We start from the raw sequence: 22303 nt of genomic DNA on the forward strand, positions 1-22303 counted from the left end.
GATTGTTTATTCTCTGTATTGATTGAAATGTGTGTAATCAGTAATAATCTTGCTGTACCTTCAGATGCAGTCGGCAGCACAAGAGGTTTAAAAACAGAGCCTGCCGTTAACTAAAGAGTTAAAAACAAGTCTTACTTGAAATAAAACTAGAACTAAGTGTATGTAGTCATAACAAAAAAAGTACTAAAAATTCAAATAGAAATGGAAAATACGAAAAACATTCATTTAAAATTCATTTATATACTCTTTTTGATCTATTTTTTTATCTCCGTTGTTTGCCTTTGTCTTTTTTTGTTAGTTTGTTTCTTTTTTACCTTTTAATTTTAGTTTGTCATTTTAGCACTTCATCATTGTTGTTCATTAGCATATTTACAGTAGTTTTAGTTTATTTGAACTCCTGTTTTCTGATAATGTCATGTTAAACACAGCACTTCATCTGCTGTAAAAGATAATAATAGGTTTGAGACTGATTTCTGACTGAAATGCTGTATTATGTGAGCTGTATTTGGTGTGGCCTGTTGTTTTTCTTCGTAGAGCTCTGTGTGTTCCTGCCACTGATTACGTGATGGAGGGTCGGTGTCCTGTTCAGAAGCTGGGAAACCTCTCACTTCCCCTGGAGCCTCCGGCACACGACACACTCCGACTGCTCCGTGAACACGGGTGAGTGTGTGTGTGTGTGTGTGTGTGTGTGTGTAGTTCCTCTCCACCTGTTGGTCTTACACTCTTTGGTTCTTCTGCAGTCTCACTCGAGCTCATGTGGAGGCTGTGATGAATCATTTGATTGACAGCTGTCACTCAGGCCAGAGCTCCATGGTAACGGCCGATCACCTGACCGCTCTTCTGGGGCTGAAGGACAGAAAGACGGCGGTGAAGATCTGCTCGCTTTACTCAAAGGTACCACAGTGTTAGAATCTGTTCATCATTTATTACCCTCGTGAACACCGATCCACAGGTGCAAATATGACCTTAAAATAATAAGAGTGGCTTGGAAAGATAAACACTGTTTTAAAGGGACAGTGCACCAAAAAAAAGTTAAAATCAATTACTCTCCCTCAAGATTTTAAACCTGTATGAGTTTCTTCTTTTGAACACAAAAGACATTTTAAAGAACATCAGTAACCAAATAATGATGGTAGCCATTGGCTTCAATAGTATGGGAAAAATAACTATGAAAGTCAATGGCTACCGTCAACATTCTTCAAAATATCTTCTTAATTTTATTGTTATTCGCTGAAAATGCGCACTTAAATTGGTGCATTTGGTTATAAGCCAATAAATGGAGTCAGTCAAACATGAGACTGACCAGCTGTATTGTTGTCACTAATATCAGTGATGTTTCCTCTCATGTGTAAATGTACCTGATAAACCAGCAGTTGTGAGTGTGTGTGTGCTGCTGTTTTGGCTCAGAAGCAAAATAATTAGCTACTTCCAAATAATTTGTTAACATTTACAAGCACACAAGACGCTTTTATCCATCTGAGCAGGAAACCGCAGATCTGTGTATTTGTGTTGAAGTGAGTGTGTGTTTGCAGGACGATACGGTGGATCTGAGGCAGATCTGTCTGAGTGTTTCTGCTGTTTCTGGGTTCAGGAGTCTGGAGTCTCTCATACACACTGCCTTCAAGGTGAGAGTGTGTGTGTGTGATGTTATTACATACAGATGCACTCAGATGCTTGTTTGAGAGTGAAGCGCAGCACTGTGTTCATTTACACACAAGCTGCTCATGATAACAGTGTTTTCAGTGTAAATGCTGCTCTGAACCGTGTCTGTCTTCAGTGGTTCGATGCAGACCAGGACGGGTTGTTGAGCGCAGATGATCTGTCTGTCCTGATGGGGGCGCTGGTGGGTGTCCCTCAGCACTCGATCACAGAGATGTACACGGCGCTGACCACCAGGGGGCGACCCACTGAAGGTAAAAAACACTACATTTGAGCCGAGGTGTGCAATATTTACCGTCTACAGTGATATCATTATAGTTGTCGACATGTGAGTAGAAATGATCAGGTTTGTCACTCATTTTGAAAAAACACACAAAAACATGTCTTGAGAGTCCAAAAGCATTCATTGTGTGATGAATACAGCATTTCAAAAAACAATGTGTTAATATTGTGTTGCATTTTAAACACAATATTGTGTTTTTTTTTTTTTTTTTTTTTCAGTTTCACCAATGAAAATCGTTCTACACTATTTGTGTATTTCAGAACAACACTATGGCGTTTGGTTCCTGAACGAATCTGTTTTGGAATGAATCATTTGAGTCACTGATTCAGTTAGCCATTCATAAAGACTGGATTTTCAAATGAAACTGCTGTTTTAAACGAATCATTTGAACAAATGACTCAGTGAATCACATTCAGACTTGCTGTCATCTACTGGTGGTTTTAGTGTCTTATTTATCTTTGACCAATTTTGAATAAGTTAACCAGGCTCTCGCCATGAACATATCCTTAGAAGCTGACGTGGCGTTAAAAAAGTAAAAAGAAAAAATTCTAAACCCAGCGAAGATACAAGCACAAAAACAAAATACACAAAATATCGTTAAAAATAAAAACAAATTCCCCAAAAAATATTGGTTTGTCATTTGTCGTCAGTATCGCACACCATTAGTTTGAGCCTATAATGCTAATATTTGACTGTTGTATGCTAATTGGTTGTGTGTTCATCTCCTAAAGCTTCTCTGCAGGACTTATTGACGACGCATCCAGTTTATCACAGAGTCTTTACTGAGTATCTCCACTCCAGAGACGGAAAACACAATGGGATTCCCAACGGAAACCACAACGGTTTATAACCGTTATGGAGCGACCGATACGAAGTCCTACTATGAGGTTTCATCGCAATGCTGGGACGAACATCTGAAATATTCAACATCTGTACCCCAAGCCAAGTGTTAGTTCTCGTTCGGTCGACTGCTCATACGTTAACGTGCATGGACTGAGAGTGAGCTGAGAATGTAGTTCGAGGTTACCTTTACGTGATTTCATTCTTGAGTGTTACTGTTTTCTGCGCTGGGAATTATATTGTGAGATTATAGCACAACTACTACTGATACAGTACAGATGCCTTTATATATAAATATATTTTATCATGAAGTCCGAAGGATCTGTTTGCGTATTAAATTTTTTATAGTTTTGTCATTTTAAGCTTTGTTTATTGGAAAAACTCAATGCGTACTTTACTGCGAAGGATTTCTGCTGAAGTGTCATATTTTATACTTTAATATATTAACATTCTTAAATGAGGACTTGATGTATTTTGTGGTTTGTTTTTATGGTTTGTTACTGTCAAGTGCTCATTCATCTTTTCTGAAATGTTTGTTGCTTGTTCATTGACTTTCGGTCACGTCTCTTTGCAATCGTTGATACGCTTCTGTCTTGCGTTGAAAATCACAATGTAAATCTTCTCTTTTCATGTTAATTTTGATTAAATCAGTTTCTTGTCCAACGATCTTTCATCTTATATGTTGTCTCTTGTGTTTTTTTATTTTTGTTTGTTTGCATTATTTTTCTCAATCTTGTCTGATTTCTTCAGGTTTGTCTGTTTAATACAAACGTTAATCGTTCTTTGGGAATCGTTTTAGATCTTTATTAAGCTCCTGAGAGAGAGAAAAATAAACATGTTTCATCAAACAACAAGCCTTCAAGTCTGTTTACACATGAAAGAAACACCCACAATGATAACTATTAGCGTCCACACAACAAGACAAAAAATAGATTAAAAAACGTTGTTAAAATAGGCTAATCATACCTGTGTTCCTATAAAAAAAAAAAACAATGAATACTGAACATTTTTGATAACATTGTCCATAATTAGTATTTATTATACGTAACGATGTTTATTTACATTAATATTGTTATTTATTATGTCGTACAGTAGCTAGCGGCCTTTCTCCACCCAAGTGACCTTTTAAAAAACTCAGTTTCCCGTCCTCCTTTGCGCGGTGAGTCGCACATCCGGGTTCTTTTGGCTTCGCTCGCGAGTCGCCACCATAGACTGTAAGGTCGCCACACGTGGCTGTTTTTAGCTGCTGGCGACAGAATATAAATCTGCTTTCAGCTCAGATAATCACCTAAATAAACTTCACTGTCCGGTGTGTGATCAGTTGATCATGTTCCTGCAGTATTATCTGAACGAAAACGGCGACAGGGTTTATACTCTGAAGGTGAGTTATATACACGTTACATAGTAACGTTATGTGTTTTAAACATCATAACATTGTAATGTCAACATCAAAACTGTATTATAACGATAGTATACGTTCAAAGTATATTATTAGTGTATAAAAGCGTCTTTGGCTAATAAAACACCTTTTGTTGGTTCCCAGAACGATCTCATTTGGTATCAAATACTCAACCGGAAGTGTTCTCTGTCTGTTGGGTGCTACTGAATGATTATCATGGTGGTTTAAGCAATAGTTAATAGCATTAAAGACATAATACATGTCGATTTTAATAATGAGCTGTATTTTATTGTACAGTTTCTCAAAGATCACTGGGGTGTTATGCATTTTTTGGTGTTTTGTTATTGTATGCAGCTTCAGCTGTGTAATGAAGAAGTACAGTGTTGTTGACAGGTTTTAAATGAATGATTTCTCTGTTTTTCTGCAGAAAGTGGACTCGAGCGGTCAGCCCACCAGCTCGGCTCATCCGGCACGCTTCTCACCGGACGACAAGTTCTCCAGACACCGAGTGACCATCAAGAAGCGCTTCGGCCTGCTGCTGACCCAACAGCCACGACCCGTGCTCTGAGACCATCATCATCATAATGATGAAGACCCGTGCTCTGAGACGACCTGTTCCTCTCTAACAGACTGACTGACCATCAGTGCACTTCACACAGCTCACTCCTCTCGACTGAATCATGTCATGTTTACTCTCTCCTCTACAAACACACTGCTGACTCTGTTTATTCTAATAAATACATGTCATAAAATAACACCCAGGTGTGAACAATTAATCTTTAAACGTATAAACATTGAGTGTTTGATAATGTCTAAATATACAATTCAATGCAAAACATAAAAGAAATAAGCTATTATGACCAGTAAAACTACAGCAATTAGACTAGAGCTAAATACATGGAGGCGATGTTTATTAAACACACATATGGGCATCTAGTGGTTAAATCATAACATGACATACACCAAACACTGGTGATCCTGTGAGGTTGATCTTCCATAAACCTAGTATCTAGAAACCTGAGACAAAAGAGTTCTTCAAACTGAGTATTCACGTGTGTGTGTGTGTGTTAATCAGACATATCACCTTATGGGTGATTTCATTTACTCTATTTTCTAACTAGTGTTGTCAAAAGACCCGGTACTTCGGTACCAAGTCGGTACTAAAAAAATGAAAATGTCACGGTACCAGGTTTCTGTAAGTACCGGTGGTACCGAGGACCCGTTCAAACCCGGTTCTGGATGATTTCCGCGAAGCAGAAAACGCGGACGGAATCTCAAAATCCAGTCATGAAAATGAAACTTATATTTTAATATGGACAGTCACGGAATCTGTCAAAGTTAGAATAAATTTATCAAATCTCCATATGGACCAGTATCTGTAAATGTTAAGCCGCAAAAGTTGGTTGAAATCTGCATCCTGCATGTTCTGCGCGTCTCTGTGTGAATTAATGATTGGTTTGTTTACTACAGACTGAAGCGAATGACGCTTGCAATAATGAGGACATACAACATCACCAGAACTGTTCTGAGTCACTTCACATGCATTTTACCGTTTCATTTGAGTAAAACCAGTGTCAATTTAAAGGTATTCACGGAAAACCGTCAAAACAGCCTCTACATTGCGAGTAAATCACTCGCATATGTGAATAAATTTTACTCAGGGCGAGTAAATTATGTCTATTGTTAGCCATTGGCTAATAAATTCTTAGATTTTACTCGCCAGTGTGTGTGTGTTCGAGGCTATTATAAGATTGGCGCAGATATATTTTCACTCGCTGAACACTGAGCGCTTCACAGTTCTCTCTCCATCAAGCGATCTGTACTTTTCAATTCATCTCAATGGACGCACAGTACACCTGTATTTGCCTCTTTTACTGTCTATGGTATTTGCCGAACTGTAAAATCTGTGTGAAGGAGCACGACTCGCCGTCGCTTTGCTGATAGCTCTGTTTCTCACACATGCAAAGAGAGAGAGCGAGAGTCTTACCCGAGCGCCAACCTCCCGCTCTCTCTCGTGAGGCCAATAAGGAAGTGACTAAAACTGCAATTCATCGACTGGCCGCTTGAGGCTGGCTGCAAAAGGGAGTCAGTCCCATAGACTCCCCATGTTAAAATGCCCAACTTTACAGCAGGAAAAAACATGTTTACAGCCTGGTTCAAAAATGATTTTGGTCTAAATAGCTAATTTTGCCCTTCATGACAACTGTGAGGGGGGTGAATTTTTTTATAACTCATCCGTTTAAATTATATTAAGACTTAAAGTTCTGCATAATTAAGGGCGTAGCCACTTGAGTGACAGGTGGATTGCCGCTGCTGACACTGCCGTCGTGCTAGGTGGGTGTGGCTACAGCAACTAGCTCCCGCCTTTTTGCCCATTTTTGATTGTCCGGGAGAGTCGCGCGGTGACGCGCTGCCAAGATGGCGACGGCCCGCTCTACACACTTTAGGCTTCAAAAACTCTCTTCAGGAGTCTACGGGTGACGTCACGGACACTACGTCCATGTTTTTATACAGTCTATGGTCTTACCACGCTGAATCGACATGCTACATGTAAACTATATTCTTTGTTGTCTTCTCCTGTCAAAATAATGTAGTTCATTTAGAATTATTCATATTTTCGAACAAGCAGAAGATATGCCGGTTTCTCCGGGAGTGGGCGGAGCTAACATGCTAGCAACATGCTAATCATACTAATGCTGCGTTCCAGGCAGGTTTTTGAGGCCGTAAGTCACATTTCAAACCACGACTCACGACTTTATAGCGTTCCAGGCAAGTCACGCCAAACTTCCTGAGCGCAAGCAATTGTAGCTAGATTATTAATTTTATTGCAATGTTATATTGTCCTAAAATCGTTTTTTTAACGTGCACCACTTGCGTAAACACTGCATCCATAGGCAATATTATCCGTAGAGGCTGCCATTGTTGTTTCGCAGGCTATGTGACGTCAGAGTTCTTAACTCGGAGTACATCTATCTAGTACGAGTTCACGGGTGGGAAGTCACGGGTTTGACTGCTGTTCCAGTGCAGTTTCACGGGTAGAAGGTTGCCTGGAACGCGGCATTAAATCATGCTAGCAACATGCTAGTCGCAAGCTAGTCATGTTAGAAACATGCTAGCAACCTGTTAATCATACTAAAATCATGCTAGCAACATGCTAGTCGCATGCTAGTCATGCTAGAAACATGTTAGCAACATGCTAATCATGCTAGAAACATGCTAGCAATATGCTAGTAGCATGCTAGTCATGCAAGAAACATGTTAGCAACATGCTAATCATGCTAGAAACATGCTAGCAACATGCTAATCATACTAAAATCATGCTAGCAACATGCTAGTCGCATGCTAGTCATGCTAGAAAAATGCTAACAACATGCTAGTCGCATGCTAGTCATGCTAGAAACAAGCTAGCAACATGCTAATCATGCTAAAATCATGCTAGCAACATGCTAGTCGCATGCTAGTCATGCTAGCAACATGCTAGCAACATGCTAATCATGCTAGAAACATGCTAACAACATGCTAGTCGCATGCTAGTCATGCTAGAAACATGCTAGCAACATGCTAATCATACTAGAAACCTGTTTATGTGAGGAAAACATCATGCATCACATCATATAGTCGTGAGGAGTTGTTACATATCAGGAGGATTACACCTGACAATTTGGAATTATTTGCCAACATTCCAGAGGATATACTGGATGTAAACAACACTGGATCGCCACCATGGGGAAATACATCTAGCACAAAAAGACGGAGAACTGGAGTGGTCTCCAGGTTCAGGAGACGGCCCTACCGGCCCCCACTACCCGCACTGATCTTATCAAATGTGCGATCCCTTAAAAATAAAATGGATGAACTTCTGCTTTTAACACAAACGGATAGGAATTACAGTGACTGCTCGGCCTTCTGCTTTACCGAGACATGGCTGGATCAATCGGTTCCTGACGAGGCGGTAACCCCCCCTGGCTTCACTATCTTCAGAGCTGACAGGTCAGTCAAACTATCCCTCAAATCTAAAGGAGGGGGTATTTCTCTCATGGTAAATCAGCGCTGGTGTAACAATTCAACAATCCTTCATCGTCACTGTTCTCCCGATCTTGAAGAATTTGCCTCAATTATACTAATTGGGGTTTACGTTCCACCACAATGCCATTAGCGATCTCTCCCAACACATCTCGTCTGTTGAAAACTCCAACCCTGATACGTCTGTCATCGTGTTAGGTGATTTTAACCACACAAACCTGTCATCTGAACTCCCAAACTACAAGCAACAAGTCACTTGCCACAGCAGAGATAGCAAAATACTGGATCACTGCTATATCTCTGTTTCAGATGCTTACCGGGCATTCCCGAGGGCTCCACTGGGTAGGTCTGACCATGCTGTGTTGCTCCTCATTCCGAAGTACAGACAAAAGCTTAAATCCGTTAAGAAAACATCCAAATCTGTCAGGTCCTGGTCCATAGATGCCATTGAAACGCTTCAAGGGTGTTTCGAATGCACAAATTGGGACATATTCAGTGCAGCCTGTGACTCCCTCGATGAACTCACTGATACTGTGACGTCATACATAAAGTTCTGCGAGGAAATATGCATCCCCACCAAGACAGTGACATTCTATGGCAATAAAAAACCATGGTTCTCTAAAGACTTACATCTCTTACACAAAGAAAAGAACTGTGCATACAAAAGTGGAGACAAGAGTCAATACAGAATTGCCAAATATAAACTACGAGCTGCTATAAGGAGAGCAAAGCAGAGTTATGGAACGAAACTGGAACAACAATTTTCATCAAGCAGCTCAAGATCAATATGGAAAAATCTCAAGGACATGACAGACTACAAAAAATGCTCCATCTCCCCCCTAAACAGTGATCCAAGTCTCCCAGACATATTAAATCACTTTTATGCAAGATTTGAAAAACCTACCTCACCAGTCATTCCCCCGACCCCATATCAACACCACCCTTCTGCATCCAGGAGGATGAGGTGAGAACTACATTTAAGAGGCTTAAGATCAGGAAAGCAGCAGGGCCGGATGGGATCAGTCCTGTTTTGCTTAGCCATTGTGCAGCTCAATTAGCGCCTGTTTTTTCCACCATTTTTAACATCTCATTAAGCCAATGTACAGTCCCACAATGCTTTAAATGCTCCATCATTATTCCTGTGCCAAAGTCCTCAAAGATCACCTGCCTCAAGGACTTCAGACCAGTTGCCCTAACATCTGTGGTAATGAAAGCATTTGAACGGATTATTCTGGCATACCTGAAATCCTGCACTTCCTTGAAGATGGACTCATATCAATTCGCCTACCAAGCCAACCGGTCCGTTGAGGATGCAATCAGCATAGCACTCCACCATACCTTGCAACATCTGGAATCAACAAACACCTATACACGCATCCTGTTCATAGACTTTGGTTCCGCTTCTAACACTATTAACCCATTTAAACTCTTTACCACACTCTTGGACATGAACATTGACCCAGCCATATGCCACTGGATAAGGAGCTTCCTGTGGAATAGATCACAGAGGGTGAAAGTTAATAACATAACCTCAGACCCTCTCACCCTCAGTACAGGAGCTCCTCAGGGCTGTGTTCTCTCCCCTTGGCTCTTTTCCCTTTATACATCATACTTTAGATCCATGGACACTTCAGTGAAAATAATAAAGTATGCGGATGACACAACCATTGTAGGCCTCATCTCAGACAATGATGAAACACAGTACCGCATGGTGGTGGACCAAGCTGTAAATTGGTGTTCGAACAATGACCTCCAGCTCAACACAGCCAAAACCCAGGAACTCATTCACTGTAAAACCCGACAAGTTAACTTAACTCAAACCGTTTGAGTAAACCGATTGCCTTGATTTAAACCATGTAAGTTTTGAAACTTTGCATTCAAGTAATTAAGTGATTAACTAAGTGCTGATTGAGCATTAGTGATGAACAGCTGCTGTTAACAAACAGAATCACAGAAGAAAAGAGAAACACAAGAACTACTACAACTGACTTCAGACACAGCCTTAGATGAAATCAACTGAAATAAAATACATGAAATCTCTCAAGATCTGATTAAACAACCCCACAAACAGCATCACCAGCTCCACTTATTAATAACCAGACTGACTTTATTTCTGTCAGACGTCTACAGAAGATCTTATTGAGAATGAACTAAGGTTTAGATGTTGATTTATTGTTTCATTTGAAGTAACCATGTTAGAGATCAGTGTTTGCTTTAGTTGGGCTCTTGACCCTTTACTTCTGTCTTAGTCTTTTCTCTGGCTGTTATAACCGTGCGTTTCTAAAACATATTTGTTGTAATTCAAAAGCCCAGAAGAAATGCCATCAGGTGATAACCTGTACCTAGGTGTAGGTTGTTATACTTTATATTGGTGATGATAATCATCAATTATTGAACTGTATGGAGTCTAATCTCTGATGAAATAGGTGTTGTGTATTTGATTGATTATAGTAAATGGATGCTAAGAGCCAGTGGTTCTGTGATAATCAGATAATACAAAGACTTTCCAAACAGTTTGGACTTCTATGGTGTCAATTAGTCACACACAGACATCAATAATCAGCATATGAACCTCAACAATGGTGACCATAAAAAAAAAAATGCTGCAGAGCATGCTGGGAGCCATGGATGAGTTTTGTAATACAATAGTACCCAGCATGCATTTCAGCATGTTTTTTTTCGTCACCATTGTAGAGGTTCATATTCTGATTATTAATGTCTGTGTTTGACCAATTACTGGCATAGAAGAAAAATGTATGTGTACAAAATGTTTCGAAAGTCATTTTTATATTAACTAATTATCACAGAACCACTGGCTCTTAGTGTCATTTTTTACTAGAACCACTTCTACAAATTACACAACACCTACTTCATCAAAGATTAGACTCCGTACAGCTCAATAATTGTGAATAATAATGAATAATTATCATCACAAATATAAAGTATAACAACCTACACCTAGGTACAGATTAACACCTGATGGCATTTCTTCTGGGCTTTTGAATTACAACAAATGTGTTTTAGAAACACACGGTTATAACAGCCAGAGAAAACACTAAGACAGAAGTAAAGGGTCAAGAGCACAACTAAAGCAAACACTGATCTCTAACATGGTTACTTCAAATGAAACAATAAATCAACATCTAAACCTTAGTTCATTCTCAATAAGATCTTCTGTAGACGTCTGACAGAAATAAAGTCAGTCTGGTTATTAATAAGTGGAGCTGGTGATGCTGTTTGTGGGGTTGTTTAATCAGATCTTGAGAGATTTCATGTATTTTATTTCAGTTGATTTCATCTAAGGCTGTGTCTGAAGTCAGTTGTAGTAGTTCTTGTGTTTCTCTTTTCTTCTGTGATTCTGTTTGTTAACAGCAGCTGTTCATCACTAATACTCAATCAGCACTTAGTTAATCTTAATTGCAATGTACATCTTCTTTCAGTGAACTCAACTGAATTAAGTTCAGAGTACTCATAACTGTGAGTTTTTTCAACTTAAACGGTTTAAGGCAATCGGTTACCTCAAATGGTTTGAGTTAACATAACTTAAGGATATCTGTTTACTCAAACGGTTTGAGTTAAGTTTAATTGTCGGGTATTACAGTCAAGGCAATCGGTTTACTCAAACGGTTTGAGTTAAGTTAACTTGTCGGGTTTTACAGTGTTGTTGACTTTAGACATAGGCCATTTCCTAAAACACCAATACAAATAAATGGCAATTCAATCACCATCACTGACTCCTTTAAATTCCTAGGAACACATATTAGCAATAACCTGAAGTGGACAACTAACACTAATCAAATCATTGCAAAGGCTCAACAAAGACTTTACTTCCTCAGACAGCTTAAAAAATACCGGATCAGACATCAGCTCCTTGTTCTGTTCTATTCCGCTATCATCGAGTCCATCATTACATCATCAATAACAGTATGGTATGGTAGTACAGACTGCCAAACAAAGAAAAAACTACAGCAGACTGTCAACAAAGCATCCAAGATCATAGGGAAACCACTGCCTTCAATCGATTCCCTCTATACATATCGGACTGTAAAGCGGGCCAAGAAAATCATCTCTGACCCCTCACATCCAGCGAACCACCTTTTTCAGCTCCTTCCCTCAGGGAGGCGCTACAGGTCACTCTCTACCAAGACCAAATGCTTCACAAACAGCTTTTTTCCCATAGCCATCAGGACTCTGAACTCCTCTCTTTAGTTTAGTTTTTCCTCTCATACACTACGCATGGTCATGTACCCACTGTATCTTGTATTGTTACATGTTGTGAAGTGTTTTGTCTATTTGTTGTTTGTAATGTATGATGATGTAGAGCTTAAACATACTGTACCGAAAACAAATTCCACCGGCATTGTCGTGTGGCTAAATAAACAATCTATCTATCTATCTATCTATCTATCTATCTATCTATCTATCTATCTATCTATCTATCTATCTATCTAATCATGCTAGAAACATGCTAGTCGCATGCTAATCATGCTAGAAACATGCTAGCAACATGCTAATCATGCTAAAATCATGCTAGCAACATGTTAGTCGCATGCTAATCATACTAGAAACATGCTAGCGACATGCTAATCATGCTAAAATCATGCTAGCAACATGCTAGTCGCATGCTAGTCATGCTAGAAACATGCTAGCAACATGCTAATCATGGTAAAATCATGCTAGCAGCATGCTAGTCGCATGCTAATCATGCTAGAAACATGCTAACAACATGTTAATCATGCGTAAATCATGATAGCAACATGCTAATCATGCTAGCAACATGCTAGTTGCATGCTAATCATGCTAGCATCATGCTAGCAACATGCTAGTCGCATGATAATCATGCTAGAAACATGTTAACAACATGCTGGCAACATGTTAATCATGCTAGAAACATGCTAGCGACATGCTAGCAACATGCTAATCATGCTAAAATCATGCTAGCAACATGCTAGTCGCATGCTAGTCATGCTAGAAACATGCTAGCAACATGCTAATCATGGTAAAATCATGCTAGCAGCATGCTAGTCGCATGCTAATCATGCTAGAAACATGCTAACAACATGTTAATCATGCGTAAATCATGATAGCAACATGCTAATCATGCTAGCAACATGCTAGTTGCATGCTAATCATGCTAGCATCATGCTAGCAACATGCTAGTCGCATGATAATCATGCTAGAAACATGTTAACAACATGCTGGCAACATGTTAATCATGCTAGAAACATGCTAGCGACATGCTAGCAACATGCTAATCATGCTAGAAACATGCTAGCAACATGCTAATCATGTTAGAAACATGCTAGCAACATGCTAGTCGCATGCTTATCATGCTAGAAACATGTTAGCATTATGCTAATCATGCTAAATCATGCTAGTTGCATGCTAGAAACATGCTAGCAACATGCTAATCATGCTAAAATAATGCTAGCAACATGGTAGTCGCATGCTAGTCATGCTAGAAACATGCTAACAACATGCTAATCATGCTAGAAACATGCTAGCGACATGCTACCAAACATTCTAATTATGCTAGAAACATGCTAGCAACATGTTAATCATGATAAAATCATGCTAGCAACATGCTAGTCGCATGCTAGTCATGCTAGAAACATGCTAGCAACATGCTAATCATGCTAGAAACATGCTAGTCGCATGCTAGTCATGTTAGAAACATGCTAGCAACATGCTAATCATGCTTAAATCATGCTAAAATCATGCTAGTCGCATGCTAATCATGCTAGAAACATGCTAGCAACATGTTAACGACATGTTAGCTACATGCTAATCATGCTAGAGACATGCTAGCAACATGCTAATCATGCTAGAAACATGATAGCAACATGCTAATCATGCTAAAATCATGCTAGAAACATGTTAGTCGCATGATAGTCATGCTAGAAAAATGCTAGCAACATGCTATTCATGCTAGAAACATGCTACCAACATTCTACATGCTACCAACATTCTAATCATGCTAGAAGCATGTTAGCAACATGCTAGTCACATGCTAATCATGCTAGAAACATTTAGCAACATGCTTATCATGCTAAAATCATGCTAGCAAAATGCTAGTCGCATGCTAGTCATGCTAGAAACATGCTAATCATGCTAACAACATTCTACTAACTTGCTAATCATGCTAGCGACATGGCTAGTCACTTGTTAATTATGTTAGCGACATGCTAGCAACATGCTAATCATGCTAGAAACATGCTAGTCACATGCTAATCATGCTAGCAACTTGTTAGTCGCATACTAATCATGCTAGAAACATGCTAGAGACATGCTAACAACATGGTAACAACATGCTAGCGACATGCTACTAACTTGCTAATCATGCTAGCAACATGGCTAGTCACTTGCTAATTATGTTAGCGACATGGCTAGTCACTTGCTAATTATGATAGCGACATGCTAGATACCTTGCTAATCATGCTAAGTACATGCTAGTCACTTGCTAATCATGCTAGCAACTTTGCTAATCATGCTAATGACATGGTAGTCACTTGCTTTTTATGCTAACAATATGTTAATCACTGTCTTTTTTAAACTTCTTAAACTTTTAAATCTTTTTCAACTTTTCGCATTTTCAAACTTTTCAAACTTTCTGGTCAGGCTTTCTCAAGCCAACTTAAAGCTTGTCTTGACAAACTTTTTTATCTAGTTTACATTAAAGCTGCAGTCGGTAACTTTTGGCACTCGCGTCTGGCGGAAGAACATTGTAGCCGGAGCTACTTCTCTCTGTTTACATCTGCGGCGAGTCACGCAGGTACTGTGCTACTCTGCAGCGCTGCCGACCCCAACCAGACTAAAATAGTCCGAATATAAACACGTATTATAGGTGTACCATAGTGATTAAGGATAAGACAAAAACGCGGTTTGGAAAATGGATTAATGATGTACTCGCTCATTATATATTATTCATGTTATGTTGGCGCGATGTTATGAGGACGCTGCTAATAAAGTTGCATACGAATACACAGTGGATTCATGTTTATTATTATATTTACAATATACCACAGTTTTTATGCCAGTCGTATCATTTTATTTTGTTGTATTTATGCTTCACACCTTAATGCCCAGTCCGTGAAAATATTGTCTGACATTAAACCGGTCCTTGGTGCTAAAACGCTTGGAGTCAGTATAATTTGTATTTGTATTTATTATTATTTTTTATATATTCTTTTTTTTTTGGGGGGGGGGGGGGGGTGTCCTTTATTTATTTAGAAAGGATGCTTTAAAATGATCCAAAATTATGGTTAAGACATTTATACTGTAATGTAATAGGATTTAATAAATGCTGTTCTCCTGAGATTTATATTCTTCAAAGAAACCTGGTAAAAATATACTCTTATGTTTTCAACATAATACATATTGCATGTATTTTGAGCAGCTAATCAGAATATTAGGATGATTTTTGAAGGATGTGACTGGTGTATTGATGCTAAACATTCAGCTTTAAAATCACAGGAATAAATTACATTTTAAAATATATTAAAATCACATCAAACCAGTCACTTAATATACTAATTAAAGAGACCACACCAGATATACCGAGAGATTCTTAAAACACAGACATATATTATTTTAGTGTTTTACACATCTAAAAGAATATTAAACATTGCTGTTAAGAGCACATTATTCCATGATAATTCAAATACAGAAAGACTTCTGGCAACTTTAACATGAAAGAAAATCAGAAAGACAGAGAAAAGATTCTTCACTCTGAGTATCTGCTGCAGATGAAGTTGAGTTTGTGAGTCTCAGAAAGGCTGATCCAGCGCTGATCTCCTCCAAACTGAACTGCTCCAGATCTCACTGTGTGTTCACAGTCCTCCTCTGATGTGCCGTTCCCTGGAGCCCAGTTCTGATAGCACACAGTCTCTCCACTCACCCAGTACCAGATGCCCAAAATGTGAGAGTAACGTAAACCCAACCACACCTCGGCAGTAGACGCACGTTTAACCACGTTCATCACATGACGCTGCATCTCTTCTGAATGAACCGAGACCAGATCCACATGATTCTGTCTGCAGTATCTCAGAGCTTCAGACCACGTCACAGTCTCTCGGATCACAATCAGTTTATCTGGAAACCAAACCAAACACAAGCAGAAACTAGAGAGAGACTGATCTAAAACAACATGCAGAACAAACACTGGGGATGAATTTGTCATGTCAGACATGTAGAGTGAACTTTAAGAGATCTGGAGGTGATGATGGAGTGTGTGTGTTTAGTGAAGATCTACTCACCTTCATGACACACAAAAGGATATTGATTGGTGCAAGAGACGTCAAACCATTTTCTCTGAGCATTAACAGCTGCACAGTTTTCATGACCTCCATTATTATCAGGTTCACCAGTGTCCCAGTCTCTGAATGAAGAGTCACTCTGATCTGACCACTGCCATGAGTCTCTGAACAGACATAAATGATTATCACTAATGAACTGCTGAACCTGTTGATTCTCGTTCTGGTTCCTCACACTGAGCAGATCAGTTTGATTCTGTCTGCAGTAACTCTGAGCGTCTCTCCATTTCATCGCCTGATTGACTAAGACAAATTTCGTGTTTGCTTTAAGGAAAAATAAAATAAAAGCATTTTCATAAACATCAGAAACATGTCATTCAACTTGAGCTGCTTCTGAAGCTAGTGATATATTGAATATTCACAATATATTCAGGATTATTTTAAAGATGTAACATATTTAACATGAAGTAACATCTGGGAACATCCTGATTATTATAAAGCTCTTATATGTCTCTCCAGAACACTGGATTCAGACACAAAGACTCGGATGAGAGAATGATCAAACAGAGGACATTGTTACACTGCAGATAAATGTTGAAATGTAACAGAAACATTTACTTGGACAGTAGATTACTCATTTAGAAATTAATGAAAATTACAATACATTACAATACATTTTTTAAATGTACATCTATAAATGAAGTGTTGTTGTGATTTTAAATATCTGCACTCACTGTTGTTGCAGATGAAATATCGTTCATCACTACATGACAAATCCTCAAATTTTCCATTTTTCATCATACCACAATCTCTGCCTTCTGGTTTTCCAGGAGCCCAGTTCAGATAGAGCACAGGTTCACCTGAAGACCAGTGCCATTCATCACGACCCGTCTTCTGAAGCCCAATCCAGATATTCTGAACACTTCCATCATTCACACTCTTCTTCAGCTCGTTCGTGTCGTTCATGTTGTCAGCGGTGGCCAGATCTGTGTATTTCTCTCTGCAGTATCTCTGAGCTTCAGTCCAGGTCTTGTTCTCATTTATAAAGTGATACTGATGCTGAACACATTCAGATACGGAGCAGAGAGCTGTGAAAGAGAGACGCTGCTTTAATGCTTTTCATTACAGGATCAAACCTAATGAAACTAGAAATCATGAATGAAACCACAAACACACTCACCAATGAGAAGAAGAATGAAATACAGAGTCTGGTCCATTTCTGAAGATAAAAAGATATAGAAAAACTCAGATGTTAAATATTCACTGATTCATTTTGATGTGAAACATGGACAGAATATTAACCTCTCAAAGTCTAATTAAAGAATGAACTTATGAGATATTCTTACTTTAGAGGTCGTGTGTTTCTGTCCTGAGTCTGATGTTTCTGTCTGCAGCTTCAAACAGATGATTATTATATCTGCTCTCATCACTCATTCAGCGTCACATTATTTGTTTACTAGTCTATAAACCCTATTTCATATTCACTTCCTCTATATTTGTGTATTGGTCCATCTCTTTCCATTCATTTCCATACTGACATCTGTGTCAGTCAGTATCAGGCAATATGAAAATGAACCTTATTTAACAGAATTACATATTTATGAATGTTCTTAATTTACATTTTGACACTTAAAACTAATGGCTATTATAATATTATAGCTTCATTCAGTTTGAAATGCATTTTTATTTTACTGTTGAGTCACAGATGGTGGTTTTTAAAACAAACGCCCCACAGATGATCTGACTGATGAGGGCTGAGTTCATTAGTGAAGACAGGTGATACTGACAGCCTTTAAAACCTCTGTTTGACGATCCAGTGTGAGAGATGAAAGAAGATCTGTGATTATTGTGAGAAAGGTTTTAGAAAAAAAGAGAGAGAAAGAATATGAAGAGGAAAGAGAGATTCTTCCCCTTCTTGTATTGGTTGAGCCTCTGCTGGTGAAGATGAGACACAGCAGACATGAGAAACAGAGACCAGCCTCCATTAATCTGCTCATATTGTGTATTTATTACCCTGAGTTCCATTTATAATGTTAGAAAAGACTCTCATCATCCAGAATAAAATACCATCATATGTTTCTGTTTCAGAAAGAAATGTGTCTGATGTTCTCTGTCTAGATACTCAATCTAGATACTAGACTGTGATTGAATGGAATCCAAAGATTGAAACATTGTTACATTTTTTGATTTCATCTCTTTGTGAAAATTCTAACAGTTTCGTTTCCTACTCCTGCTGTTTACTGGATTTTAGTTTTTTTTTTGTTTTGTTTATGAAACATGAATATGTTTGCATGTAAACACATCCTCATTCATTTGTTTATGTCCACAGCACATTTTAGATGTACAGGATGGATAGTATTTACATCTCTTACATCATTATTTTAGTCACATTTGATTACATGTCATTCAGTATTATTAAACAAATGTTTACTGTAGAACTGCTTACACAACACATTCTCACTCCTAACTCATTGACACTTGGTCAGGACCCTTTGGCATCATTTTTCAATGCTCAGGGGTATCCTTTTAGTATTACATTTCAACATGCAGGGTACTCCATTTTTTTCAGTTGTTTGTCTTAGTTTAATGGTTTGCATGCATTTGTAAGAAACAAAAAAGAAATAATTTTATATAAATTTATACTTTGACTGGAACACAACCCCAGCTTTGCCCTAAACCTATAACTCAATATAAAATATGACAGGAAAATAAAAGTACAGTCACAGGTATTTGCAAAAAACTGACGTAAATAAAACCGGTTGAGACTATTTACATGAAAAATTACATCTCAACATATATGCAATGATGGCAATATTATTACTCAATATATAAGTTAGTTACAACAATTAAATTCCCAGTGCCTTTCACGTCAGCATATTGAAGGATTTTTATTTAAAGCAAAGGAGAACCTGCACATCGAAAAATGACCTAAAGGTGTACCCTGTGAGTCAGAAAGTGATGCCAAGGGGTCCTGACCAAGCGTCAATATGTGACGAGCTGGGATTGAGACGGTGTAGGTATACAGCATGCTGCTGTAGATCTGTAAAGCCTCAGTTTATATTGTGAATCACAATACAGTCATTTATTTATTGATTGATTTAGTAAAAACCAATCAGATTCAACATTTTCTTCAATTCAACAAGGTAGCTTTGTTCATTATTTTGCAGTGTTAATTTGTCATAGTTTCTTCTTTTAAAGTTACTATGTTCAAGAGTGCACTGGGACAGAGCTGTATGTGGCACCCTTCTTAGTTATTAAGTTGTGTATATTATCACAAAAATAAATAATTTGCGCACAAATTTTGATTCTCTCATCTGGCAACACTTACGTTTCTAGTTTTCTCTTGTTAGCTACCATGTAATCAAATACTGAAGTCGCTGCAGCAGCTAAAATGTTTTTAGCCTTATTTAAGTGAATAGAGTGTCACTCCTGACTCGCTTTTTTCCTACGGAGCCCCGCACATGCAGGAAAAAATAGTAGGCTAAATCGTGTGCACGATTTACTAATTCATTCTCTCAATGTACTAAAACGTGCACACGATTACCTTTTGCGTTCCCTCGATTTATTTAATTCACTTGATTTGTGCGCAAGATTTAGTAAATCAAGGGAATGCAATAGTAATCGTGTGAACGTTTTAGTATGACTGCCCACTGCTGTGTGTGTGTGTGTGTGTGTGTGTGTGAGAGAGAGAGAGAGAGAGAGAGAGAGAGAGAGAGAGAGAGAGAGAGAGTGTCAAGTAAGACATGTTCCAACTTTTCTGTCCAAAAATACAGACTTAACCCAATCCCCACCCCTAAACCTAACCTTACCCATAATTTATTCCTAAAATCAGAGGAAAATGATATCTGATTAACAAGAGTGTAGAAGCACCTAATCCTGATTGTAAACCTGAAAAATGATATCTCAATTTTGATTGGTTGATTGGAATGTTGATCCAGGAAGATGTTGTACTTGGTGAAATCACGTTCACCGAGATGCAGACTACACTATACCGATTAAGCTTATAATGAACCACAAAATCGAAACAGATTCAGCAGAACAGCTCACATTTATTGTCACTTTCTTAAGCTAACAAATGTATAATATTTAATTCAGATGAATGAATTTGTCAGACACTTTGCTCCAGAGGGGCTTGTGTTGCAGACGAGCTCTAGATCTGATCTGGGGATTGAACCCGTGACCTCTGGGGCATAACGGAGTGTTTTAATACCATTCTCAGATCTTACTGTGGATTAATAACACATTTTTTTAATTGAGGAGATGTACAGAAACAGACCATATATGTTTAACTGCTCATGAAAATATGATTGTTTTCTTTGACTTTTTGGGCTCTTGGCACATCATCTCAGTTCTGTTATTGTGTTCAGGAGTTCATGTTCAATAAACAATCAAATGAGAAAAAAATGAAAAGAAATAAATCAGTGCCGTTGTTGTCTGGTCATTACAAGTGCTTCATCTATTATAAGGATGATTCTTCAATTATAACCTTTCAGTCCCTTTCAATGATCGATAGATGGATGTTCAGTAGCACATGTATGATATTTATGTGATTATCATCTATGCAATAATTCAGTATTATATTTTGTAGTAGATGTTGGATTAAAAAGTAAATACAATTGCTAAACTGTTTAGTTTTTATTTTAATTTTAATGGGATTTTTATTTATTTATTTTAATCATTTAAAATCATTAAAAATGCTTTAGAAAAAATTGACCCTTTATATATATATAGGTGTATATATATTGAAAAAAAAATCTTCTTCTGTAAATTCATTCATTATATGGGGGCCTCGAAGTAGAAAAATAAATTAAGAAGCCTGCTTTAAATAATGATGTTCGAAAGTAAAATATGCTTCTTGTTTCAGCTTGAGCTGTCACGGTGCAGTCTATTAGCTCTGAACACATCATTTAGCTCATCAAATGATCACTAAATGATCTTTTTTTAAACTTACTGTGAGCGCGCTGCGAGCCCACGTGCTCCGCTGGAGTTCGCGCTCTTTCGAATGACACTAGATGGCGGGAAAAAGCCGTGCGCGCGGACGGCTGGAACGCGGTGACGTGCGCATCAGGGCGGGATTTGCGCAGGAGCGGAGAGCACCACGTGGCCATCAGATCGGGATGTCATTGGGCCCAAGTCGGATGACCCGAGCGTCAGGGCGGGAGTTTCTGCGAGGGAGGTAAACGCAGGAAAACAGAAGCCGCGATAAACCATAGACAGTAAAAGAAAAAACACAGCTGTTACCTTTAATAGCAAAAGTATAGTTAATATAGTTAATATATATATTTTTAAAACATACCGTGCTTTCGTGAAACAAGCACGTATTTATTTTATAATAATAATAATAATACTTAGTTTATAATAATAAACATATCTTCTAAACAGACACAAAATGGCAGCATAAATAAATAAATATATAAGAAAATAATTACCTCTAACAAAGAAATGAATACTGTTCATTTACATTGATAAAAATATCCAATACAAAAAAACTATCACGTCAAACAAATAAATATATTTTAATAAATATATTTGAATACATGCATGAAGCGCAGAAAGGGGAGGAGCTAAAACTCAGTGGCGCGCACACGCGTGTTGTATCAGATATATTCACATCATCAGCGCGTGCACTGCCCGACAGCACTTAACCGACGAATTTTAAAGAAGAATAACGGTCTTTTTAAATAGATAGCATTTATTTTCCGTGTTTTCGTTCGTTTATGCATGTGTTGTAATTATTTTGTCAGAAGAAAGAGTGTAGTTCACCGGAGTGTGTGTGTGTCCGCTCTCCGCTGCTTTACTCTCTCTCTCTCTCTCTCTCTCTCTCTCTCTCTCTCTCTCTCTCTCTCT

At 38.3% G+C, this 22303-nt stretch overlaps 3 protein-coding genes across 5 annotated transcripts in view; 2 read left to right on the top strand and 1 right to left on the bottom strand.

The window, feature by feature from the left end:
* LOC132115547 (lysophospholipid acyltransferase LPCAT4-like) overlaps window positions 1-3448 on the top strand; it is an 8379-nt gene extending 4931 nt beyond the window's left edge. For 2 of the 3 annotated variants that reach the window (XM_059524020.1, XM_059524019.1), the window contains 5 exons: window positions 535-660; window positions 741-894; window positions 1533-1625; window positions 1778-1913; window positions 2674-3448. In XM_059524020.1, the coding sequence (XP_059380003.1) occupies window positions 535-660; window positions 741-894; window positions 1533-1625; window positions 1778-1913; window positions 2674-2792 (628 nt within the window). In that variant the 3' untranslated portion in view covers window positions 2793-3448. The remainder of the gene's footprint in view (window positions 1-534; window positions 661-740; window positions 895-1532; window positions 1626-1777; window positions 1914-2673) is intronic. The other variant, XM_059524021.1, reaches the window with a different exon arrangement.
* A 566-nt stretch (window positions 3449-4014) lies between these two features.
* Window positions 4015-4934, top strand: LOC132113406 (H/ACA ribonucleoprotein complex subunit 3). The gene is made up of 2 exons (XM_059521184.1): window positions 4015-4163; window positions 4609-4934. The coding sequence occupies exons 1-2, from the start codon at window positions 4110-4112 to the stop codon at window positions 4747-4749; spliced, it is 195 nt and encodes a 64-aa protein (XP_059377167.1). The 5' UTR covers window positions 4015-4109; the 3' UTR covers window positions 4750-4934.
* Window positions 4935-15744: 10810 nt separating this feature from the next.
* On the bottom strand, window positions 15745-17767 carry LOC132113422 (macrophage mannose receptor 1-like). Its single transcript, XM_059521185.1, has 4 exons — window positions 17637-17767; window positions 17191-17544; window positions 16460-16780; window positions 15745-16295 (listed from the first exon to the last, which is right to left on the bottom strand). The coding sequence occupies exons 1-4, from the start codon at window positions 17671-17673 to the stop codon at window positions 15928-15930; spliced, it is 1080 nt and encodes a 359-aa protein (XP_059377168.1). The 5' UTR covers window positions 17674-17767; the 3' UTR covers window positions 15745-15927.
* Between the last annotated feature and the right edge of the window lie 4536 nt (window positions 17768-22303).

The sequence above is a fragment of the Carassius carassius genome, chromosome 3, assembly GCF_963082965.1.
Source record: "Carassius carassius chromosome 3, fCarCar2.1, whole genome shotgun sequence".
NCBI lineage: Eukaryota > Metazoa > Chordata > Actinopteri > Cypriniformes > Cyprinidae > Carassius > Carassius carassius.

Excerpts from the sequence above, each read along its gene's own strand:
- LOC132113406 (XM_059521184.1), top strand. The coding sequence starts at position 4,110 with ATGTTCCTGCAGTATTATCTGAACGAAAACGGCGACAGGGTTTATACT. Across the intron at positions 4,164-4,608 it reads ACAGGGTTTATACTCTGAAG|AAAGTGGACTCGAGCGGTCA; the intron begins GTGAGTTATATA and ends GTTTTTCTGCAG.
- LOC132113422 (XM_059521185.1), bottom strand. The coding sequence starts at position 17,673 with ATGGACCAGACTCTGTATTTCATTCTTCTTCTCATTG. Across the intron at positions 16,781-17,190 it reads ATATTTCATCTGCAACAACA|CAAACACGAAATTTGTCTTA; the intron begins GTGAGTGCAGAT and ends TTTTCCTTAAAG. Across the intron at positions 16,296-16,459 it reads TCCTTTTGTGTGTCATGAAG|ATAAACTGATTGTGATCCGA; the intron begins GTGAGTAGATCT and ends TTTGGTTTCCAG.